This window comes from Manis javanica, chromosome 3, assembly GCF_040802235.1.
Source record: "Manis javanica isolate MJ-LG chromosome 3, MJ_LKY, whole genome shotgun sequence".
Taxonomy (NCBI): domain Eukaryota; kingdom Metazoa; phylum Chordata; class Mammalia; order Pholidota; family Manidae; genus Manis; species Manis javanica.
In genome coordinates this window covers 131,362,544-131,387,454 of record NC_133158.1, presented here as the reverse complement: position 1 = coordinate 131,387,454, position 24,911 = coordinate 131,362,544, and the positions used below count along the sequence as shown (strand labels likewise).

Genomic DNA, 24,911 nt, shown 5'->3' with positions numbered 1-24,911 from the left:
AGAAAGGTACAGTAAAGATGACTCAGCAAATGAACTTAAAGAGACTATTTTTGAATGCTATGTCCAGAGTTGGTATCTATATTAGATGATGTGTTTAAAAGAGTCTTAGTGTTTTTGATTTATTCTTTCTCTGCACTCATATCATTTAGCAAATTAATGGGACATATGTCATGTTTTTTTGTAAAAAAGGCCATTGGGTTGTCATGATTCACTTTGTGTCTGGACACCCGTGGCTTTCAGTAAAAGACACATTTATTATGAATAAATATTACCATGTTTTCCAAGTTGTGTTGACTATTTTTAAACTCAGAAATAATTTCTTCTTTGTTTGAAACACACAAAAACATTTCCAAGTTAAATAATCTCTTCCAACTTCTTTGTATTGCCCACACATGTGCTGACAGTTCTAATTTGATGAAAACAATGATATTTTGTGGTCTGTTCACCCCTTGGTGAATTCAGGGAAATAATTTGAAGAGTAAAGTGTGAGAACTTGAATACAGTTGTTAACACAGTTTGTTAAAAAAAGAGACAGAAGAAAAAGGGAGGAGGAAAAGGGAAGGAATAAGGAAATGAGGGAGGAAGAACGAAGAAAAATACCTCAATTTAAAATTGGCTTTTGCCTCCAAATAGGTTTTCTAGAGATGGATAGCAGTTTATAAAAAAAAATTTTTTTAAATAAATTCCTTTAAACTGTAATCTGTTGTCCTTAGAGAACAAGATTAATAATATTTAAGAACAGACAATAAATTTAATCCTTGATCCAAGTCTTGTTCAAATTGTATCACTGGAAACAAAAATAAAGAGTGATGTATTTCTAGTCTCATTCTATTTTATTAATAATGATCTTGGTAGAGAATACCAAGTGAAGTATAGGCATCTCTCATCTGTATACATCCCAAAAAAGGAATAGAGTGAACAAATAGGACATCAGAAAACTTCCCAAAACATGGCCTGAAAATCAAAATCTCCAAATTGCTAAATAAAATAGTTGACATTATTTTCTTGACTGCATATAGCTATCAGTACCAAATAAAAAGTTCAAAAACATGCTGTAAGAGTTTCACTTTTCATAAAAGGGTTTTAATCTTTTGTACAATTAGATGTTGTTTTACATGATTACATTTCTCCCTACAATTTTACACTTCCTTACAAGTTATAGAATGTTATTTCTGAGTTCAAAAAAGTCCCAAATATGTTCTATAAATAATGTCCATCTGAAAGCAGTATTTTCCAATGGAGTGCCATAATTTGAAGTATTTCTCACTGTCCAGTTCTGAAGAGTTGCCTTGAATATACCCTCAAAATATGTCTATCCCTCCCCTGAAAATATTCAACCTCATTCTCAGAGCTTTGTTAGAGGAAATCTTCCTACCAGTTACTTCAGCTTCTGTTTTCATGCCTTCTTCCATTAATATTTATGCTTTCTTCTCCAAGGGTGTAGAATGTGGAGGGAATGCCTGAAGGTGATCTAAATAATCAGTGCCTTGGGAATTGGCTTCTTCTGATCCTTAGGCAGGTTAGAAGTTAGGGAACAACAATCAAGCAATGGGAAGAATTAGTAATTCACTCAACAAATGATGCCCACCATGTTCCTGACGATGTGCTCAGTGTTAGACATGTGGACCAACTATATGACTCACTCAGTACAATGCAACTATTGCTAAGCTTGAAATAGATTTAAACACTTAAACTATTCATATCACCTTCTGTGCTATCCACCGTACCAAATCATTACACAATACCTTGTTTTGTCTATCTTATGTCAAAATAGTAAACATAAACAGAATTTGTGGAGTTCAAAGCAATATTAGTTGAATTTTATTGGTCAGGTCCATCAATAAAGGCAAATGTGTAGCAATCCTTCCCAATAATAAATATGGCCATACCTGAAGCCACACTATAGATTGCCAAAATAAATTATGGCATGTGAAATATCCAGCTTAAAGCTCATCTGATACAGCCACTTAACTGATCCCTTACTTCCTTACCACAATTCCAGACTATGATTGTGAACCTACCATTGCACAATATCACAGGTCTGAAATTCTAAAGCAGGTGGCTACTTTTAAGATCATTTAAATTTCTTCTTTACACTGACATGCTATTCTATTTTTTTCTTTCATAAATTCTCTACCACCTGACTTCCTTTTAAATATTTGAAGATAACATATCTTCCATGAGTCATTTTCCTCTCAAAACAAAAATCCCCATTTTCAATACAAAATAGCTTAGTCTTTTCATTATTCTAATGACTGGGTTTTTTTTTTTTAATTCTCCTAAGCCTAAGCTTCTCAGGAAGTGTGATGTCTAAGATTAAAAAATAATAAATGCTTCAGGTGTAGGCTGCTCTTCACCTAATATAGCACTACTATAAACTTCCTTATTGTAGAAACTGTATTCTTTTAATATGATTTATGATAGTATTACCCTCTTTAGTGCCCACATCACACTGGTAGTGAGATTGAAGCCTACTCCCTATTAAATATGCTTAAAATTTCTGCATGTTATGCTGTTAAGTGAATTCTGCCTTTATCCTGTCCTTGACCATTTGCATTTTATATCATCTTCAAGACATTGAATACTATTAAATTCTGCCTCATTAGATTCAGCACATTGTTTCAGCTTATAAAGATCTTTCTATCCATCTCAGAGTAATAAAATCCAATAAAATGATAAACATACCTTTTATCTTCACCCAAGTTCATTTACAAAAATACTGTGCAACATCGCATTGAGTACAAAGCTCTGGTGTAATAGTACTAGGGATAGTATGTACGGTACTGAGAAAAGCAACAGCTGATGTTACTGAGTGCTAACTATATTCTAGGTTCTGTATCACACCCAATAAACCACTGTGTGTCCCCTCAAAATATTTTTCAATACTTTTTAAAGGATGTACTTACTACAGACCTATTACATGTGAATCAATTAGTGACAGAAATGTGAGTATGATGTAGTCTTTGTTCTCCCATTACTAGCAACCAACTGATTACTCTAGATCTTCTATTTGGGGATTTCTGAGTCCGGGTGTTTTACATTAAATGGTAGAAGATACCATAGAAGAAGAATGAGGTTCTTGCACTACCATATTTTCCTCAATTCTCACGCCAATCACTAGTCAAAATTAAGATGCTGATTTAGGCCAGTCAGTAGTCTAACAATGGGACTGCTTAATAGAAAAAGTAATACATGCACAAGGTAAAAAGAAATACAAATAGGAAGAAATTCTTTACAGTGAAAACTAAACTCCCTTTCACTTCAGATTCCAGTTCTTTAGTCTCTTTCCCCAGAGATGCTGACAGTTACTAATTTGTATATATATATATATTTCTACAAATATTCCATTCATATACAAACATGTGAAATGTGTGTTGCCTATGTATGTGTGTGTGGGGGCATTATATATAGATGCTCCATGGGAGCATACTGTGTGTCTACTTTATAAGAAAATTGAAGTAAATAAAAATGTCTCAAATTTATCCATAAATTCAAAGCTATTCTAATCAAAATTGCTACAGAGTATGTTTGTTTGTTTCTTTGTTTCCAGACCTTAGATGGGTAAAGGTCAAGAATGTCCAAGATCATTTTGAAGCAAAAGAATAAGAAGCAACTACTTCAACTATCATATTTCAAGAGTTACAATTAAGCTATTATAATTAAAACAGTGGTATCAATTCAGAGAGAGACAAATGGAGAATAAGAGAACTCATAAACAGACCTATGAAAAAACGAAGAATTTGCTGTATGCTAGAGTGACATTACAAGTCAAGAGAAAAGGACAAATTCATCAGCTTAATATGGCTTTCTCTTTCTTTGTGGGAGAAAATTATCTCAACATAATACTACATATAAAAATTAATCTCACATAAATTAAATATGCCAACATGAAAAGCAAATTTTAAATATTTTAGAAGTTATAGAAAGTATTGTCATATGTGGTGGGGACTTAATAACAGGGGAAATGCGGTAATCACAATATTGCTCATGTGAAACCTGAGTGTAAGATTATATATCAATGATACCTTAACAAAAAAGAAAAAAAGAAAATATTGTCAGGCATCTGAAGTAGGGAAGAATTAACCAAGACTCAAAATAATATAAATTATAAAGGAAAGGATAAGAAATGAAATTAAAATCTCAATGCAATTTTAATGATGACAAGCACATACTGAAAGTAAATATTTACAACACATATAAACAATGAAAGATTGATTAGTTGGATAGAAAAACCCTGTAAATCAATTAAGGAAAAAACCCACAAGAAAAATAGTGCTGATTTAAATATTGTGGATTGAAAACCTATTGTTACTTCTTCCTTCCCCCAGATCCTCACAAAAATATAAGAGGGATACAAAATACATAAACCCATCAGAATAAGAAGAATATAAGAAGAGAAAACAGATGAAGAGTTCTAAAAAGTTTTTGGAAGATAAAAATTAGATAAACTAAATGCTATTAACGATATAAATAATAACAAATCAAAGCTGGAAAAGTTAAGAGATGCTTGAATAGAACTCAAGAAGAATAACATATAAAAGAAACAGTGATTTCAAAAGTGAAGATTATACTGAAAGAAACACAAGGGTAACGAATGATTTAAGAAATTTAGAAGGTAACTACAGAGAAACAGGAGGTAAAAAGGAGGAAAAGTCCAACAATAAAAAAAGAAGAAAAAGTTTTCAAGAGCAAATGACAAATAAGAAGAGAGACAAAGACTCAACATAAGGAATCTGCACAATAGAAGAGCAAAACAGGAAACAGAATGAATATGATAAGAACTATAAATCATGAAAACTTTCTCAATCCAATAGAAAGAGGTTTGAAAACATATTTTGAAAGGATACACTGACTATCTGAGAAATCTGATAAAAAATGAACAGCATTAGGACATATTCTACTAAGATGATTGAATATCAAATTTAAAAAAATCTTTGGATATTTACATCCAGGTAAAAAGACAAAGTCTTTTATAATGTAGAGTCTCATAATATAACTAGATTAACATCAGACTTTTTTGAAAGCTATGCTTTATGCCAGAAGAAAATCAAGTAGCATATATGTAAGATACTCAAGGAAAGAGAATGTAAGCCAATGGTTTTTATATTTCATCCATGAACTAACTTTACTTAAGATAGAAGTATGAAAGCCATCAACAAACTCTTATTGACAGTCAAGACTTCAGACAATATTGTTCCCACAAATGATTCCTGAGAAGTTTACCAGAAAATGACCTTCACAGAAACAGAAAGGTGACATTGATGTAAAGGACTGATGTTGGGTACTAAATATATATTTACTCAACGGACTGTGACTAGATGAGGCTTTCATCTAGAAAGTACATTATACAAAGACTCTATGCTTTGACAATGTAGACAGTACAACTAAAGGAAATGTGAGAATAGGTAAATCATATGCACAAATTTAATTACTTTAAGTAATCATAGCGGTGTTGATAATAGTGCTATTGTTACACTGAGAATGTTATCTGTGTCATGAGGGATACTATAAATGAGATATATGGTGATACACCAACCCTGTTATCTCTACTGTCTTTGAGAAATGACAATCTTAATGTGGAAGAATGGATATTCTGATTCAACATAGAAGACATTACATTAAAATACTGTTGTTTGGATTTTAAAGTGGAAATATCAAACACTAAAAAGTTATGCAAACAATGAGCCAGTAGTAATGAGCAACTCCAAGGTCCAGAGTATGTTCTTGAAATAACATTCCCTACTTTAAATTGTACACCATGATGATGGGGTAGAGGGAGATGGGTTTGAAGAGGGAGATAGCTGGGAACCAAACGGTGCAAGACGAACCTGGAACATCTTGTCAAAAACTTTTACAGGCATGTCAAAAGGACTCCAGAGTCAACTTGAAGAACTTACCATCTAAACAGTAGGACAAATATGAGCAGCAATAAGAATAATTTGAGTTGATCAAAACATATCAAGTAGAAATCCATAAGTTAGTAATGTTTAAAAAGAAAACTCTTCTGTCACTTAGGAAGGATAATTGGAATTCAGCTCATTATTTTGAAAACTGATAAACAAAAGGAAGCATCAAAGAATTTGTCCTCCCATTCCTCTATGAACCATATAAGTAGGTACCAATAGTAGATGAAGAGAATTTACTCTTTACAGAAGTATTTAGGTAATAAAAGAAGGAATCATTGTATTAGAATTACACCTCCCTCTCACTCCTAATGAATAAATGGATCTAAATACTGACCATTAATGGCTGATAACATCATAAAAATAGAAACAACCAGTCCCTATTTCCTAAATGGAAATACTCAATACCACCTCTGAAAAGGTTTTGCACCCCAAAATCATCCTGTATTCTGATTCTCTAGGTCCTATGGTCAGGAAATACATAGGACAAAGAAACAGATTAAAATACCAGGGGGATGAAATCAGCAAAATCCATACTATAGGAAATTTTGTCAAATTTTCTGATTTATTCAATAAATAAATTGCGAGGGAAAAATATGGTGAGATTACATGTAGATTATAAAAAATTTACAAAAACTAAAAAAAATAATTACTGCTTAGGAAATACCCTTGGTTGATAAAATTATAAAGAAAAGCAAGGTGGGTAATAAGCTTCCAAGATAGTGATTATTTACAGGAGGGAAAAGAAGTTGTGATTGAGGTGGGGTGTGTGGAGGAACAGTAGGGTGGTTTGCTAAATCCTGTTTCTAAATCTGGGTGTTTTTTTCCAGAGTATTTCTCCTATGGTGATATATTAAAATCAAACATTTATTTCATGAAGTTTTTCTGTATCTGTGTTAAACCTTACAGTAAAATAAAAAGGATTGTAATAAAAGAGGTAATACATGAAAATGTTTCAGACTTAAATGTATGAGTTTATTAATTGAAAGGGTCTCACATAATGGATGGAAAAACACTCTGTCAAGGCATACTGTCACAGAAGTTCAGGACATCAGCAAATATGCTCCTAAAGCTTCCAGAGAGGAAAAAAAGAGGTTCTCCACATCAACTCCAGGCACTAGAAGACACTGAATAAATGCCATCACATTTTCAAGGGGTAATTATGATTGACCTAGAATTTTATATCTGTATTGAAATTAGTCCAGTACATCAGTCCAAGTAGGCATGGATCTAGGTAAACGGAGGGAACACCCAGGATGGCTGTTCAGAGATCAAAGAACAGTCAGTGCAGCTTCAGAGTGTGACCCTGGGAACCCAAGTAGAAATGTTTGTAGAATAAAACTGTAATTGATAGAGTATTTGATGTGTTTCATCATGTGAAAAAACATGTTATTTGTATAGATTTATAATTATTTTTCTGAATTTGGGAATCATGTAGAAAACTAAACAAGGTAAATGATCATTGTTAATGCATAAAAAAACAAAACTACTGTAAGAAATGAAATGTAATCCTTGAACATATATTTGTGCACATGAATGGAAGTAAACTTAAGGGATAATTTTCACAATTAGAAAATTTGGATTAAAATATTTTTTTTTTTACTATTTCCTGATTATATTTAAAGATGTTATACAAATTTACACACCCACCAAAAGTGAATTAGAAAATCTGTTTTCCTACGCTCTGGCCAAAAATATAATTGCACTTTTTTATCTCTTCCATTCTAATATAAATGGAATGTCATTATTGTATTAATTTGCATTTTTAAATTGTGGTAAAGTATCTTATGCTTATAAGCCATTGTATTTCTTTTTTATATTAAATGTCTTTCTTTACTTTGTATATTTTTGTTTATTAATCTTTTATGGAATTATAAGAACTCTTCCTTAGGTAAATAAAATCATTACTCTTTGTCATGTGTGTTGTACATAATTTTGCTCAATTTTCCTTTGAATTTTATGCTATTTTGTGCTAAGCAAACTGTTTGTGTTTTATTATTTAAATGTATCACTGTTTTCTTTCTGTTTTCTGGACTTTGTGTCTTGCTTAGAAGGATGTTCTCCATTCCTAGATTTTTTTTTTAATGCTCATATTTTCTTCTATATTGGCAGCCTTATTGTTTATCGTTAAATAGTGGATCCATCTGAACTTTATACTGATATCACAGGTAAGGATGAACTTAGTTTTATTTTTTTTCCAGATGAGTCAAGACTTTAATACATTTCAGACCTGAGTAAAATGAGTACATTTAACTTGTAAAGCTAAGAACTTTTTATTTTCAGCTACTGAGATCTACAAGACTGTGGAAGAGCTAAGCCACATGTGTATTGTTACTACCTCTGATTGTCTTCTTACATGCTTATAACTGAAACCTGCCTGCTGCCTTAGTCTGGGACATGTTATTTCAGATAGGAAACTCCCAAGGGGTTTAACACAATCCGGCCAGTGTAGGGAAGGTCGTGGGGCTTTGGGTCATTAAGCATACTACTTACATCTACAGAGCATATTTTCCAACTGCCAATCAATATTAAAATAGCTCAAGAATAACAAGTTTGCTGAGCCCTATATTCAGAAGGAAAGCAAGACAAGAACTATGATGGATAAGTATTTTCATTGAGGTCAGAGTCAGATAAGAGTGACAAAAGCAAAAGTATGCCTTCTCCTCCCGTGGGCTCACAGACCTGAAGCAAACACCTGGGAGATGCCGCCGTCGGATGACCCGGGTCTCATCCCAAGCTCAGTATCTCACGGACAGCAGTGGTTGTCTTGATGTCTTTAGCTACCCTACTTGGTGGTCTGGGGCTTCTTCCGAAATTGAACAGCAATAGGGTAGACAGTCTGCTGATCACTTTACTCCTGCTGCTGAGAATGATCCAATTTAACTGCCTCGTTTCTTCATTTCCCAAGACGTCTATTGCATCTCTGATTCTCTGGCCATCAATTTTTGAAGTTGATTCCTGTGGCCCACACTTTGCTACATGATTTATTTCGATATCTTTTTTACTTTAAGCCTTAAAGAGCCTAAGAAAAGCTGTATAAAAAAAAAATAAGAAGAAAAAACGGAAAGGACATAATAAAAGGCTTCACATTAGAGTTGAAGGATATTTAGTGGAAACTACTTCCGTTCAGATTTCCGCGAACGCTTTTAAGCAAAGATGAATGAGTTCATGTTATGAAGCAGTGCATGGGTTTTTTTTTGTTTTTTTTTTAATTCATCCAACAGATATTTATTGAATGTTACTGAGAAACTTAGTAATACAGATATTAAGAAAATACTGAAAGAACCTGCCCTCATGGATCTTTCTCCTGCAAATGAATACATAACTGCTATGAAGAATATGAAGATGAATAAGGAAAGTGTCTTAGCTTGGGCTGTTATAACAAAGTACCATAGATGGGTAGTTTAAACACAGACATTTATTTCTCACAGTTCTAGATGATGGAAGTCCAAGTTCAAGGTGCCAGTCTGGTCAGAGTGTGATGAGGGGCCAAGATAGCTGTGGAAGGCAGAAGAATGCCCTTCCCCGCCTCAAAATAATCATGTCCTAATCCCTGGATATTTAAATCTGGAGTTCAGGGGAAATGTTGGATCTGGGAGAAATCAGGTTTTGTTTGTTTGTTTGTTTGTTTTTGTTTTTGTTTTTTTTTTTTGAGAGGGCATCTCTCATATTTATTGATCAAATGGTTGTCAACAACAATAAAATTCTGTATAGGGGAGTCAATGCTCAATGCACAATCATTAATCCACCCCCAGCCTAATTCTCGTCAGTCTCCAATCTTCTGAAGAATAACGAACAAGTTCTTACATGGTGAACAAATTCTTACATAGTGAATAAGTTCTTACATGGAGAACAGTACAAGGGCAGTCATCACAAAAACTTTCTATTTTGATCACTCATTATGAACTATAAACAATCAGGTCAAATATGAATATTCGTTTGATTTTTATACTTGATTTATATCTAAATCCCTCATTTCTCCCTTTATTATTAATATTATTTTTTTAATAAAATGCTTAAGTGGTAGGTAGATGCAAGATAGAGGTAGAAAACATAATTTAGTGTTGTAAGAGAGCAAACGTAGATGATCAGGTGTGTGCCTGTAGACTATGTGTTAATCCAAGCTAGACAAGGGCAATAAAACATCCACGGATGCAGAAGATTTCTCTCAAAGCAGGGGGGGTAAGGTTCTGAGCCTCACCTCTGTTGATCCCCAAATTCTCACCTGATGGCCCCCCTGCGACTGTGCCTGTCTTAGGTTGTTCCTCCCTTGAGGAATCTTACCCGTCTCTGGCTAACCAGTCATCTTCCGGGGCCATACAGGGAGATGTAAAGTTGGAAAGTGAGAGAGAAGCCATATTGTTTGAAAAGGTTAGCTTTTTACTTCTTTGCAGATTTATGCCCTGTGGCTTCTATGATCAGGAAGCTGTGCATGTTTTAAACAGTGATAAAAGGTTCACTGAGTGCTGTGTGATCAAGACTGTATAAATCCTTTGGCTGATGGTCTACATATACTTAACATTCATTGACAGTATGTCTGCATCAGGTTGCCGTTCTACACAAAGTCCTATACAGTGTTTTGGGAGACAAAACAAAAGAGCTTAGCATGTGAGCACGGTTTCCAACAAAAAATTTCTGGGGAGTTAGGTGAGGGAGGAAGGAAGAAAGAACTAGGCTGTCCAGCAGGTGTGAAAGGATGTGTTAAGGAGGGAGAGCTGTTTTTTTTTCTTTCTGGCAACCGAAAGGTTCCATGAATAATAAGCATATATTTTTTTTCCAGGGCTATAAAACCATAGACAACAATTGAGAGAAGCAATAATTAGAGCTAGTGCTGAAGGAATTATTTACAGAGAAAAATCTTGAGGAAAGAAGCAGGCATCAAGATAATATTCATCTCATCAATGTCCCCTTGAATTTTCCACAGTTCAAATCCTATGTTAAACTACATTTTTCTCTCTGTCCTGAATCAAAAAAGTTCTTTGCACCAAAAACCATGATGGCAACTATAGATTAACATACATTTGACATGAAGGTGACTATGCTCACAAGAAAATATCATGTCCTGTTTGTTATGTAGACCAGCGAAACAATAAAGTGGTGAAGAAATTTGAGACTGGTGAGACTGTATCTTTCTTATTAGAATTCAGCCTTAAATATCTGGGCCAAACCATTGAACCACTCTTCTGTATATGAGATAAAAAGATCCATCAAGTTGTATTTACCCACTTAAGCTGACCTCATTACAAAGGCTGCCTTCTACCTAGTTTTGTCCACTGGTATCTATACAGCAAGAACCTCTCATTGCAAACCCTGAATTTCCTGAATTCCTCCCTCACATCTTCTGCCCTACATGACCCCCAATCTTCTTTTTCCTGTTTACAAACTTGTCCTTTCTCCTTGAATGTACCACCTATCTTTGTCACCTTGGCCTTACTCCTAAGTATGATTTCATTAGTGTTCATTATAGCAGTACATTCATAAACCTCTTCCCAATTAGGGTATGTTTTCTAGTTATCTCCTTTCATGTATTTCATATGTATTCTGTATCATAATCTGCATTGTTTATTAATCCCATTGCCATTTCCTGGTTTGATGATCAACCACTCGGACCTGGATCTTAAAACTAGTTTCTAAAATCCTGTAGGACACAGCTTCTGGTTCCATCAGTAAGGCTTTCTCATCCTCTGCCCGTATAGCTTGGACCCCCAACCACAGAGAAACCTTCTGAAGTCCTTCAGATGCATTTTGCTTTGGCCTCTCTGCTCTGGGTCTTTGCACAGTCTCCTCCATCTTCCCTCTCTTGGCTTGGCCAACTCAAAGTCATGGCTCAGACTCAGCTCAGACAAGTACCTCCTCTGAGGAACGCTCTCTGGTCTTTGTGACTTTTAGGCTAGGTAAAATCTGGGCTTTCTGTTTTACCTCTGCCATAATATAAATCACGTGTTACTTTCATTGATTTTCTCTGTACCCTCCTCAAGGCTATAAACTTCTTGAAGTCAGGGATGGCTTATTTGCAGCTGTATCCGTATGCTCACTGCCTAGTTCAGAATTGTGGGGGAATATGGCATGCACAGTCCTTGAAAATGTCTTAAATTTTCTCCTTCCATGATTTTTCACATGCTGTTCTTTGTGCCTGAGTCTCATCCCTACCATTCACCCTCCTCCCCCCTTGTGAACATGCATTGGTCTGTTGTAATTCTGCTCATTCTTCCAGGTCAGACTCAGGGGTTTCCCCTTGCAGAAGCATTCCCTAATCAGACTCATTGGATTAATCTGATCTCTATCTTAACCATGTAACATGAATCACACACTCTTTGTAGTGTTCTTAATCTCTATTTTTTTCTCCTGAAATAGATGGATTAAAAACAGGGATCAAGTCTTAAAAGATTGGTATTCCCCACACCATCTGTCAGAGTGTTTTGCAGAGACTCAGTGCTTAATACACAATGAAAGAGTTATGAAATAATTTCCCAAAGCTATGAACTTTTCTGTTTTCTCTAGAAAATGTTTAGTAATAGTACTTTTCCTTCATATGAATTTCTTAATCTTTCCCATTCTAACAAGGAAGTATGTGATTTACTTCATATTTCCTTTACCAGACTGCAACAGAAATCCTTGCAAAGACCTGATCAGAGCAATAGCAGTGTGTGAATAATTCTATTTGGTACAGGTGAAATTGTAATTAGAATTCACATCCTTTCAACTGATTTTTCAAAGACTCAAAGATCCCCAGCAGGAAGTTTTTCTCCTCCACCTCAGAACAATGTGGAGTACATGCCCTTTACTCTGTTTTCTCTCATCACCAACATAACTAAAACCAAACACTCATCCTAGACATCCCAGCTCAAATCAGACATTTATGAAGTGTTGCCTGCTTTCTCTAAGCTGAAAACAATCCCTTCCAGCCCTGTATATACACAGAAGTGTATCTGTATCTCTCTGATGACAGGCATTTCTTTTTGCCTGATATTTTTTCTAAATATTTATGCCCATATCTGCAATCCCTTCTAGAGTGTGAGTTCTCAGACCCAGAATGTGGGTCTGATTTTGCAATTCCCCTTTGCCCATAGAAAAGTGTCTTGCATATATATATATATTATATATAGGCTCTATTGCTTACATTATCTGGTGAATGGTATATGATACATATAAAGAATATGTATATGAACATGACATGCTCTTATATTACCCATATTTATATCTTTGCAGTAGAACTAATATCTGTATTAAGCCAATCTGCTCCCCACTGTAAAAGTGAGAGAATCAGATTGATTCATGTTTTTAGAGCCTATTATTCTCCCTCCTAAATGTGAAAAGAGCCTCAAATAGAACTTCATATAATCATATGTCTTAGATATCACTTCTTTCCAAGGACTTTCCTGATCTCCAAAGATTTCCTATAGTTTTTATTATAATCTCATAGCAGTAATTGCAATTATTATAGCTGCCCACTTACTGAACTGTTTTATCTTTGATTTCCTTGAGGCAGGGACTATCTCATCATAATGACTTTTTTGTTCACATTGCTTAAGAAGATATTGATGGTAGACAGAAAACACCCCCCAAAGATGTCTACATCCTAATCCTCAGAACCTGTGTACCTTACCTAATATGACGAAAGTGACTTTGCCAATGTGACTAAGCTCAGAATTTGGAAATAGAGAGACTCTCCTGGGTTATCCAGGTGGGACCTAAATGTAATAACAAGTATTAGTTTAAGTGAAAGAAAGAGTTGGAGAAGATATGACAACAGAAGCACAGGTTGGAACAATGTATTGGTTGCTTTGAAGATGAAAAGGAACTGAAACCAAGGAATGTAAGCACCCTCTGGAAACCAGAAAAGGCAAGGAAATGGAATCTCCCCCAGAACCTCCAGAAGAAACACAGCTCTGCCTAGACCTTGATTTTAGCCCAGAGATTCATTTTGGACTTCTGACTTCCAGAAGGGTAAGACAATGTGTGTTGTCTTAACCCACTAAGGTTGTGGTGACATAACAATATGAAACTGATAAAATCTCCAGTGCATGACAGATGTTCATGAATATCTGTTCACGAAGAACAGGGGGATTAGATCTGAAAGATATTTCATAGAATTAATGGATATAGCGGGCCTGAGGAGGAATGGCAGATACAGAATAATCCCCAATTACTGATTGAAGGTGAGCTGGAGAGAGAAGTGCAGGTAAAAACAAAACAAAATAAAAACTCTGTATTCTCTGGTTTAGGCAACTAAACTGATAATAAGAAGTATATAAAGAAAGTTTGGATATGTTTAACATTAGGATGTTGAACATTTGGATCACTATGGATCAACCAGATGGGATATCCAGGAGACAATGGAAAATTTATTCCAGGAACTCAGGAGAAATCTAATATAACCAAAAGGCATTGGAATATGAGATTAAAACAGGAAAATAGCTAGAGATAAGACCAGAAAAGCAGCATAATGTTTCTAAAATGCCAAGGGAAGCTACACCCAATTCATCAGGAGGTCAGGATGGGCTTTGAAAGTATTTGAACTGGGAAATGATGTAATCAAAATGATGCTTTAAGAAGATTTGTCTGTTTGCCTTATGTAAAATAGATTGGTAGAGGGAGAGACTTAAGACAGAAATACCTGTTAAACTTTACAGATCACTTTCAAAGGCATTATTTTACTTGATCCTCACAGCAGTCTTGTGAGGTAGGTAAGACAAAGCATTATCAAACACCATTTTTTATATCATCATAAATCCACTTGCATTATATTGATGATTATTTCAATCTAATTTAAAGCTTTAACACACAATTTGCATACAAATTTCTTATTACTCTTATCATTAATATTAGGGTTCTTGGTAAAATTCCTAGCACAAAATATTTAGGGGCCATTCACAATAGACTATTAATAGGAATGAATGGAATTCACTCATATAAAACATTTAAATCCTTACATAAGTCAAATGTCCTCAGGGGGAAAGGGAGAACATTGTATCATTATAAAATAGAATAACAAAAAGTCCCTGAAAATGAGTTGGATCAGATGCTTTTATTATAACCATTGTTATGATAGGGCCATATTTGTCCAACATTGTCAACCAAGAAAAAGCATTTGGATGAACTGTTGCAAACATTCTCTGGAAGGTCTCTTACATGGCACTTTGAGATGTCAAGATAGACTCTAATATCCATTTGACAAGGCTTTAAAAATTTGACAAGGCTTTAAAAATCACAGAGCTTAAAGATCACATACCACAATGAGAGAGTCTCTGGGGCTATATTTAGGTGCTGTTAAATCACCAGGAATGATTTGGTCAGAACAAGAGAAAGATAACTGAGAGAGTGCCCAGGTAAATCAGGTTAGAAGCTCACAATTTCTCACCATTACAATTCCCAATTCAATTCTCTCCATTTGATTTATAGAAGGCTGATGTGAAGCATTCACATGAATAATTCAGCACTTGCAGACATGAGAAACAATGTAGGCCTATCTTCATATAGATTAAAACAGGTTCTGAAGCTGATTTTACTACAAGTTCATCATGGGGTATATTTTGACTTATGATTCAGCTCTCCACCATCATTAATCCAGATAAAACCACTATTTTTTTTGGACATGCTTACTGCTAGCAATGCATTTTTTCCAAAATGAAAATATTAGCAGTTATTTAGTAGGGGATTTCAGTGTTTCAGCAATCCAGAAATGGTCACATGGTCTAAAGCCTTATTGCTCAAAATACGGTTCCTTTACTATCAACATCAGCACACACAGGAGCTTATTAGAGAAGGAAACCTAGAGACCTTGCAGGGACCTACTAAATCAGAATCTACATTTTCAAAGATTCCCAGGTAATTCATTTATACAGTACAAGTTTAAGAAGCTCTGATCTAAAGTAATTTCAGAAATAGCTTTTGATTTTATTTCCTAAAATCCTCCTGGCAACCATTACTGTGACATCACAGTGGCTCCAAGTCATCCTCAATTTCCTATTTATTTTACTTCTTCTGATCAGTTTTCATGAGATCATAACTAGCCAATCTTCTAAGGCATCTTCAGGCCTCTTACACTGGAGCACAGTGGTTGAATGTATGTGAAAGATTTTTCTTTTCATGAAACACACATCTTGCTTGACTATACACATGTCACATTTCCTTTTTTCCCGCTTAATATGTACAAATCTTAATAAAAGAAGAAGAGGAAGCACCATCGGCAGAAAAAAATGTTTTGGTATGAGTGAAATGCACTACAGCTCAATAGCTATTTCTCCCTTGAGTTGGCCTTAAATGACAGGGTGGAGATAACCAGACAGAGAGGAGGAATCCTGAGTTGAAAGAGGTCTCAAATGATCTGTGATTTCAATCACGCCTCCTTACCTGACCCAGTTTGCCTGAGTGGAACTGTGCAAACAATCCTGGAACATCTCTGCCACCATGAGTACATACACCCTGGTTAACTTTAAAAACCCATGAAATGAAGCATGCTACAGTGAAACAAAGTGCTCTTCAGTTTGGTCTTTAAAGTTCCTCCTTAGCAATTTATATCTTCTCTCCAAAAGCTTAGAACAAATTTATATTCCTGGCATATAAGTTCACCTCCTTCTTTTCTTTTTCTCTCATATCTCAGTGTGCATAGCAGACTGTCATGTAAAAACTGAGAACTTATATTTGCATATTTTATTATGGCATCATTAGTTCTTTAAAAACACATACATGCACTTAAAGAAAAATAATAATAGATAATACCAGAAGAATTGAGTAGAAATATAATGAACCCAATTAATATAGTCCCTAAAAGAGAGAGATCATACTGGAACATTCACTAAATAATCCAAAAGTATAAATGGATATTAGTTAAGTCTATATTAAGTACTATTGGTAGAACACAGTATATTTCATGGTTGATAATAATTAGGTTGATAAATAAACTTATTGTATTAATAGGCAGTGCTAATTATATTTCATTTTTAAATAATGCTTCCCTGAGTTCAGGAAAAAATGAGAATTTTATTACTTTAATTATTTTTAAGTCATGATTTTTTAACTTCAATAATTTCATTTGTAAACCTGAATCCAAGCTTTATAAGCATTAGCATGGTTCAATCCCTGTAGTAGAAAGTGAGTCAAAATCTGCATCTGGGCCTTATCATCTGCAAAAGGCAAACCATCTGGATGGAAAAGAAAGCTGATCTAGGGAAACCAGCTTACAATCCCAAAGACACCCTTTTTCTATTACTGAGGCCTAGACACCAGGAAGAACAGTGAATATGGCTGTTGAATAGGAAAGAAACTCAGAATCAGGTCCTAGATAGTGATTAGTAAGAGGAAAGACACTCTAAGGATTTTCCAAGTAACCTACTGAAAACAGAGATCAAAACATGGCTAAAGTGATGCAGAATATGCACACTCCTTACCTACCAGCTCCAATGTGGCCACTCATGAAAGACATCTTCCTCCCTCAGTGTCCCATTCCTGCCAAGAATCTTGTCCAAATCTCTCTACAAATCCAATGGCGTCACCCTCTGTCCTTTCCCCTACATCTAGAGATTGATTCACATGCATTACTTCATCCAACCCTGGCCCCTAGGACCTTGGCAAGGTCTACAGCTCAAGCCAGCCAGGTCCAATCAGGAAAACAGGGTCCTTGACAGGTAGTCCTACAGGGACCTTAAATGCAGGAGACAGTTGCAATGCTGTTGGAGGGATGCAAACCCGAAAGGGGTGATGACAGAACCCTTAAGTTAGCAACAGCAGAAAGCTGCCATCACCCCTGGGGCTGCAGGAATAGAAACAAGAATATGGAATCAGAACCCTCAGGAACCAGGGATGCCCAGTAGACACCAAGATTCCAGAAGGAAAAACTGAGTGGTAAGCCGGTATCACTAGAGGTACGGCCATTGCCGTAAACATCTCCCAAGTCAAGCACAAAAGAGGGAATAAAACTCTGGCTTCTTGACTCCTCTGCCTTCCAATTTCCTTCCAGTTTCTCCATTGGCCAAACCAAGTGGAAACTAGCACTGTCAGCCCCCTGTGATACACAGCAGAGCAGGAGAAGCCTGGAAATGGATCGGAGAGCAAACACTGCATGACTGACATAGCCCCCTTTCCACCTGGGACTGGAGTCCAGGCAGTTATTTCATACCCTACTCTCCAGGGGTCTTCTGGAAGGCATCTGGGGCCTCCAAACAACAAGCTGGAGCAGCATTTTTCATGAGCTTGTCTCTCTCCAAGCAGCAATGGAGATTTTGCTGCACAGCATGACTGCTGAAGGCCCCCACCTAAATGTCAGCCAGGAACCGTGATCATCTAGTCACAGATGCAGAGTCTACTCTCTTACTTTAGAACTCAGAACCCTTATTCTGCAAGTGCCTCTGGAGTCTCTAATGCCACTGTGGTGCTGCCCTGTGAACCTGGAGATCTTCCAGTTCTTTCTCCAAATCGTACTGCATTTAATGAGGATTATCATGTTTAGTTGCCAAATTACACCAAATTCTCTGTGATAGCCTAACATAATAAAAGTTTATTTCTCATTTACACAGAGATGATGTGGATCAGGATCTCTGTTCAACCTTGAAGCAAAGTCATTTGGATTACATGGCCTCCAAAGCAGCTCAGCACTGAGTTGCAACTTCTGAAAACCTGCAGTGAGATGGCCATTTTGGTCATTTACCAGCTTTGACAGGAGACAAAGATCGGTGACCAGTGAAGTTGTGCAGCTCTTGCACCTTACCCAGAATCAAGAATATAATAACAGAGCAGAGAAAGGTGACTGTCAGCCCACGTTCACAGATACCAAGATTCAGAAATATCCAGCAGCATCCAAATCTTGGTCTTGGAGATCTAAGCCTAGATCTCCCATTGAAATTGCTTATCATCCCTAGTAATGCATACGTACAGAGTATGTCAACGAAATACAGTCACTCACCCAAACTGCTTGATAGTCCAATGTCTGCCCAGGCTGTCACCCATGACTTCACTTCCTTTAACAGTTCTAGGCTGAGGCCGCTTGAAAGTATAATGACAAAATCTTCGTAAATAGAGAAGTAGCATCAGGATTCCCCCTCCCCTTAGGGTACCTAGTATTTCTGTTAAACAAACAATAAAGAAAAAACATAAACACCAAAATGGCAAGCTCTTTCACCTATTGCAATCACAAAATTTAAAGTAGCTCTCTGCATTCATCTACCTGCAATGATCTCTAGTCTCTTGACCAAGAACCAGTAGTTAGTTAATTAGATTTTTAAGGCACTTACAACCTATCCATGAAGTTGACTTTAAGGCAATGACTTTCAGATGTGCTAAGTCACTTAAAGCATCTACTTTTCATTTGATCTGCGAAATGGCCAAACTCATGTAATTCTTCATGAACAAATTATCTTGCATTACTTTTTTTTTTCCATTTTTTCAAACAATGACACATTTATTGAGCACCAGTTGTGTGTGCAAGACACACATTATTGCCTGCATTGTGGAACACAGCTAAATGCCTCACCAGGGGACCTGGGGAGGGTCAGTGAGTGTGGGTTTGATGTTAGCATGCCCCTGCCCTCAGTTTACCCCTTTGTAGCAAAAAGGACACATTCCTCTGCTTTCCCTAAAAGAGTATGAGGCTGACAACCCTGTGGAGATGGTTGGACCTCTCTTTTGTACCACCATTTCTTCCTCATTAGCTGGCATCTGCCCCACAAGACAGGTGTCTGCCTAAATAACCCTTGCTCTGGGAGTCCCCAGAAAGTTCCAGTCCCTTCTTTCACATTCTCACATCCACCAGGATTGTGATGATTATTTAATGCCCCATTTCCTTGCTAAACTGTGCATCCTCACTGCCTAGAAATACTGTTGAATATTTTCTGAACCAACAAATAAAACGAATGAATATCTCACAGAATCCCAGGAAGCCTGAGTGGAAGGGAACTAGTATTTTTTTTTATTTTTGAGAGGGCATCTCTCATATTTATTGATCAAATGGTTGTTAACAACAATAAAATTCTGTATAGGGGGGTCAATGCTCAATGCACAATCATTAATCCATCTCAAGCCTAATTCTCATCAGTCTCCAATCTTCTGAGGCATAACGAACAAGTTCTTACATGGTGAACAGTACAAGGGCATTCATCACAGAAACTTTCGGTTTTGATCACGCATTATGAACTATAAACAATCAGGTCAAATATGAATATTCGTTTGATTTTTATACTTGATTTATATGTGGATCCCACATTTCTCCCTTTATTATTATTATTATTTTTATTTTTAATAAAATGCTGAAGTGGTAGGTAGATGCATATCTTGCATTACTTTTTAACAAAGATTGAATGGAGTGGCCATAGGGAATGTTGCTCCCTCTCCTGATACTCAGATTCCCTATATTTCATCTCTCACTTGCTCCCATGCATGGCTATCATTGTCTTCCTGGGATAATTGTATTCTTTATTGAGATGGTGCATTTTTCTTCTATATACAGGCAGATAAAACTGTTCCAGTAAATTTATGAATGGGTTTTCTGATTCATTGAAACATCTGGCAATCTGATCTCTTATGTTTTCTATTTGATTTTTTTCCTGCTCCTAAAACACGTGAGTGTTTTAGTTTTAGTGTTTAGTTTTGTCAAAGGAATACATTCATGGGGTTTAAAGACTAAATAGTACTGAAAGTCATATAATGAAAAATAGCAGTCAGCTACTATTTGATAATTATATTTGATTTTTCTCTCCAGAGACAATCAATTTCAACTCTTTTGATCAGTGGTATTTATCTTTATGCTTATAAATATATTTGTATTTGTTTATTTTACTTCCCAACTTGTATTTTCAAAATTTCCAAAGCCAGAGAAGAAATAAAAGAATTGTTCCTTTCACTAAGATTCACCAATTGTTAACATTTTACAATTTACTGTATTTGTTTTATCCTTCTCTCTCCTTTGACTGAGCTGTTTGGATGTAAGTTGCACATAACATGACACCATACAACCACTCTAAATAATTAAACACATATCCTCTAAAATAAGGGTATTCGTCTACAAATGTCTCCTGGCTTTTGATGACACTATTTATTAACAAATCTCCAACTGAGAAATCAAACTGATGGCCTGGTGGAGCACATCCACTGATGATTAGAGGGCCTGAATCCCTTACTGCCTGCTAGCATATTCCTGGCACATCTACCTTGGCACCTCACAATTTGTGTCTAGCTCCCTGCATTCCTCCACTTATGCTATTCTCTTCCATAGAAATCATGAGTTCCATTTCCTGTTCTCCTTCGAACTTCAGTGCCACATCTGCCTTTCCTATCTACCAATAACTTCCAGCTGATTGGTACAACTGGTGACTTAGGAGAACCTCAAGCATATTTGTAACTGCACAAGAATTACTTTAAGCAGCACCAGACCCTGGCATCAGATGTTTTTTGGGCCTTCCTGCAACATGTACACTGCTTTATCCTAAAAGCAGAAGTAACTGAACATGATAGAAGTCATCAGCCTCTATATTAATAACTCTATCTCCCTCCACAGATGTATCCATACCATTGTTCATAAACATGCTTCTCTCTCAGGCTCCAGAGCCCCTGCTGAATGATGCAAGGTGAGGTACCACCATATGTTACAAAGAAAATGGTGCTCTCTTGCAACCTGTGGGAGACTTGTAGTAAAAGTCCTTCTCTTTCCACAGTTTGAACATTCAAAAAAGGAATCTGACTTCTGCTGTATCTGGGAAAGGCTGTGGGGAAGTGACATGTGAGTTAGCCTAGAAACCTTGCTGAGGTTCCTGAGCTCCTCTTTCCTAGGGCAGAGGTCCAGAGTCCTGCTCCAACCTCCCTCCTCTACAGACTCAGGAATCAAGGTGAGGAAGGGGACCTAAGTAGTCACGACCCCAAGAGTCTGAAATACAGCATCTGAACGCTTGAAACAAGGACTTTTCTGGATCTGGACTGAGGCCAGAGAAGAGCCCAAGAAGAAAAAATATGGAATATATTCTGTTAGGACATTTAGGAAAATAAGTTGAAAAGTTAGGTCTCTGGTCTGGTATGAAGGCCCTTTCACTTGGAGTCAAGCATGGGCAGCCAAGACAAAGACAAGTCCTTCACGTGTTCTAGGAGCAGGAATGTTGATCTTTGATTTTCATTTATTAATTTATTTACTTAGGAATGCCTGGTGATTACCTACCTCCTCTGGTCAGATTTCCCTTTTTTTTGGCCAATAGAGATCCAAATCATTTATAATGCTGTTTGCTAAGAGTGTTTTCCAATGTTTATTTAAACTTTCTTGAACAGGGAAAGCTTTTGTTTCTCTCTCTAATAAGAAGCCCTGCTAACCTACAACTTATAAAAGAGCAATCATTATCTTCTCTTCACAATGAACAGTCTTTCTATTCCAAGAATTTTGGCCAAAGGTTAGCTTGGCTTTTAAGTCTTCCTGGTCATCTGTCACTTTCCTGCCTCTCTCTACATGGGCAGTCAGAAAGACCTAGAGCATCCCAAGTCTTTTTCCACAAGAAGAATGACTTTTTAACTTTTCTTTAACTAATAAGATGAATGCCTTTTTTGTATTTAGCCACTGTTTATTTTTTCTAAGAGAATACCAAATTTATCTCTTCCTTCCCAAAGACTATCTTGGCTGTGCAACTTATAAAATTAAAATCTAAGCAAATGCCACAGCAAATATTGTAGACAGGATCAGAAACAGCTGTTTTCTAAAACAAACATCTCCTAAAAGAAGTGATAACACCTTAATTTATGTAAGGATAAACATCTAGATTTTACTTACATCAAACTTAAAAATCATCTAAATAAAGAATAAATGTAGAATCTTCATAAAGGGGAATGGCAAATTGTATTACATTGATGAATCTAAATACTTACAATGGACATGGAGAAAAAAAATTTTAAAGTGGCCTTCACATAAAACATTATCCTTTGATTTACTGAATTACTTTGAAGCTCTAGAATGAATTTCTACAGTCATGTTTTGCAAACTGTGCTCCACTGATCAACAGTGTTAAAATTTCCAGTATGTGTGTTTAAAATGCACATTCTTGAGCTTTATCCTAGATACTTTTTTGATGGTGATTCTCACCTACGCTAATTTTTAACTATTATAAGAACAAAAGTAGAGTAATAATTTGAAAGAATTTTATAAACAAAACAACAATGATAACTATAAAAATGACAATAAGCATCCATGTATTTGAATACAAGGGCTGAAATGTTATTTAATATCACATGAATAACAGTGTCTAGGTAGGGCATCATCGGGCCTGACTTGATCATTGTTGAAGTTGGGTTATAGAAAGATGTTGTCACTACTATTCTGCTTTTGTATATTAAGTTTGCAATACTACACATTATTTTAACATGTTGTACATTCTGTTCCCCAAATAAGAAAGAGACGCTGGCCTTAAAGGGTGACTTACCTTTTTTCACATGATGAACTAAGAAATATTAATTCCATGTACCCTGAAATCATTTTAGTTTATAGCTGGTATTTAATGTAATTATGACTAAACTTGATCCAATTAAACATACAAAGATTTGTATTTAAAAGTAGTTTTTGTCTTTTACAAACAACATTGTAAGTTATGTTATTTAAAATTATGTTTTTTACCTTCTTGACATTTCTCATAGTGTTTCCAGTAGCACATATTAATTATTATTCCAATGTGATATCACCTTTAATTTTCTGATCTTTTTCTTTCCCCCATGATTCTGTCTCTCTTGAAAAATAAAACTCTTACTTTAGAAAAGCAACTTTAATATCTGGGATCAGTGGAAAGGGTCATGTCTCATTTATTAATATGTTGGAGTCTTTGTCCCTTTAGTCTTTTTTGATCTGAAGAAAAATAACTTCATTTTTTTCTCTTAGCCCCAAATACTCTGAGAATTGAACTCTTAGCCTCTCTATGCCCTGCAGCTAGTTTTAGAGGGAGAAACACTTAGATTGGTTTGTACAAGTAAAACAATTTGAAGTACATCCGTAAGTTTCATGAGCTCAATAGACTGACCTACACAGAAGATGGCAGAATGGGACTGAGTCACCCAAGCTACAACTTTCTTTCAAATGGCTCAACAGTCCTTATAGACATCAGCAAAACTGAACTAATCAATACTTCCCAGTTTCTGCCAATCAGTGCTGTGTAGACAAACAGCTTTTGATTAGCTTAATCAAAGTCAGGGTTGGTACAGTCTACAGCCATGAATAAAGAAATAGCCCAACACTTTTTTAAAAGGGCATTATTATTAAATTATCTTTTAATGTTTATATCCAGTGACATTTTTAAAGGAGCAGGGATATTGAAAAAGAGGAATCAAGAGGAAGAGAGCTTAAATGGAAGAAAATATTTGAAAATTGATTAACGTCTTGCTAATAAAAGCACAGCAAGGCTATTTTGTGGGGAACACACTTTGCCTCTCAGGCTGTTCGTGAACCATGTTGACTGCATTTTAACAGTACTAAGTGGTGATGACCTGGGCTTCTACACACGCTAAGTCATTTCTAGCCAAAAATACGTCTTCATAAGCAAGTAAAACTAAATTCTATTGTTTAGTAATGTAGTCTTTGAGGTTAAAATAAGAATGCAAACCAAAGACGTGACTACCATAGTGGCTCCTTCTCAGGGGGGCCAGGGCTGTAACTGGGAGGGGTGACAGAGGGCTTCAGGGATGCTGACAACAAGCTTTTCCTTGAACTGAGCAGTGCCTACACAAGTGTTTGTGTTTACAATAATTCATTAAGCTAAATATTTGTCTTATGGCTTTTTAAATATATATTATGTTTTAAAATTTTAGATGTTTAAATAAAACAACTACCCAAGAGACTGCAATTATACATCTGGTTTGCTAACCTGTCTGCAACAGGAACCAAGGGAGAATTTCAATAGGGATTTCCACTGTTTAAAAATACTATAGACTTATATTTATGTATGTATGTATGTATGTAAACACAATCATTTTTGTACATTGTTTTATTTCTTCATTAAGGATGTACCTACAGTAATAACATTTTAGGAACTGGTTAAATGAAGAGGAGCCCACTTTCAG

General features: G+C 35.8%; 1 protein-coding gene across 1 annotated transcript in view; it reads left to right on the top strand.

The window, feature by feature from the left end:
* The window catches only part of NLGN1 (neuroligin 1), an 844,928-nt gene extending 837,149 nt beyond the window's left edge, over positions 1-7,779 (top strand). The window contains exon 9 of the mRNA XM_073232074.1: positions 3,551-7,779. Within this exon, the coding sequence (XP_073088175.1) occupies positions 3,551-3,606 (56 nt within the window). The 3' untranslated portion in view covers positions 3,607-7,779. The remainder of the gene's footprint in view (positions 1-3,550) is intronic.
* Positions 7,780-24,911: the final 17,132 nt, after the last annotated feature.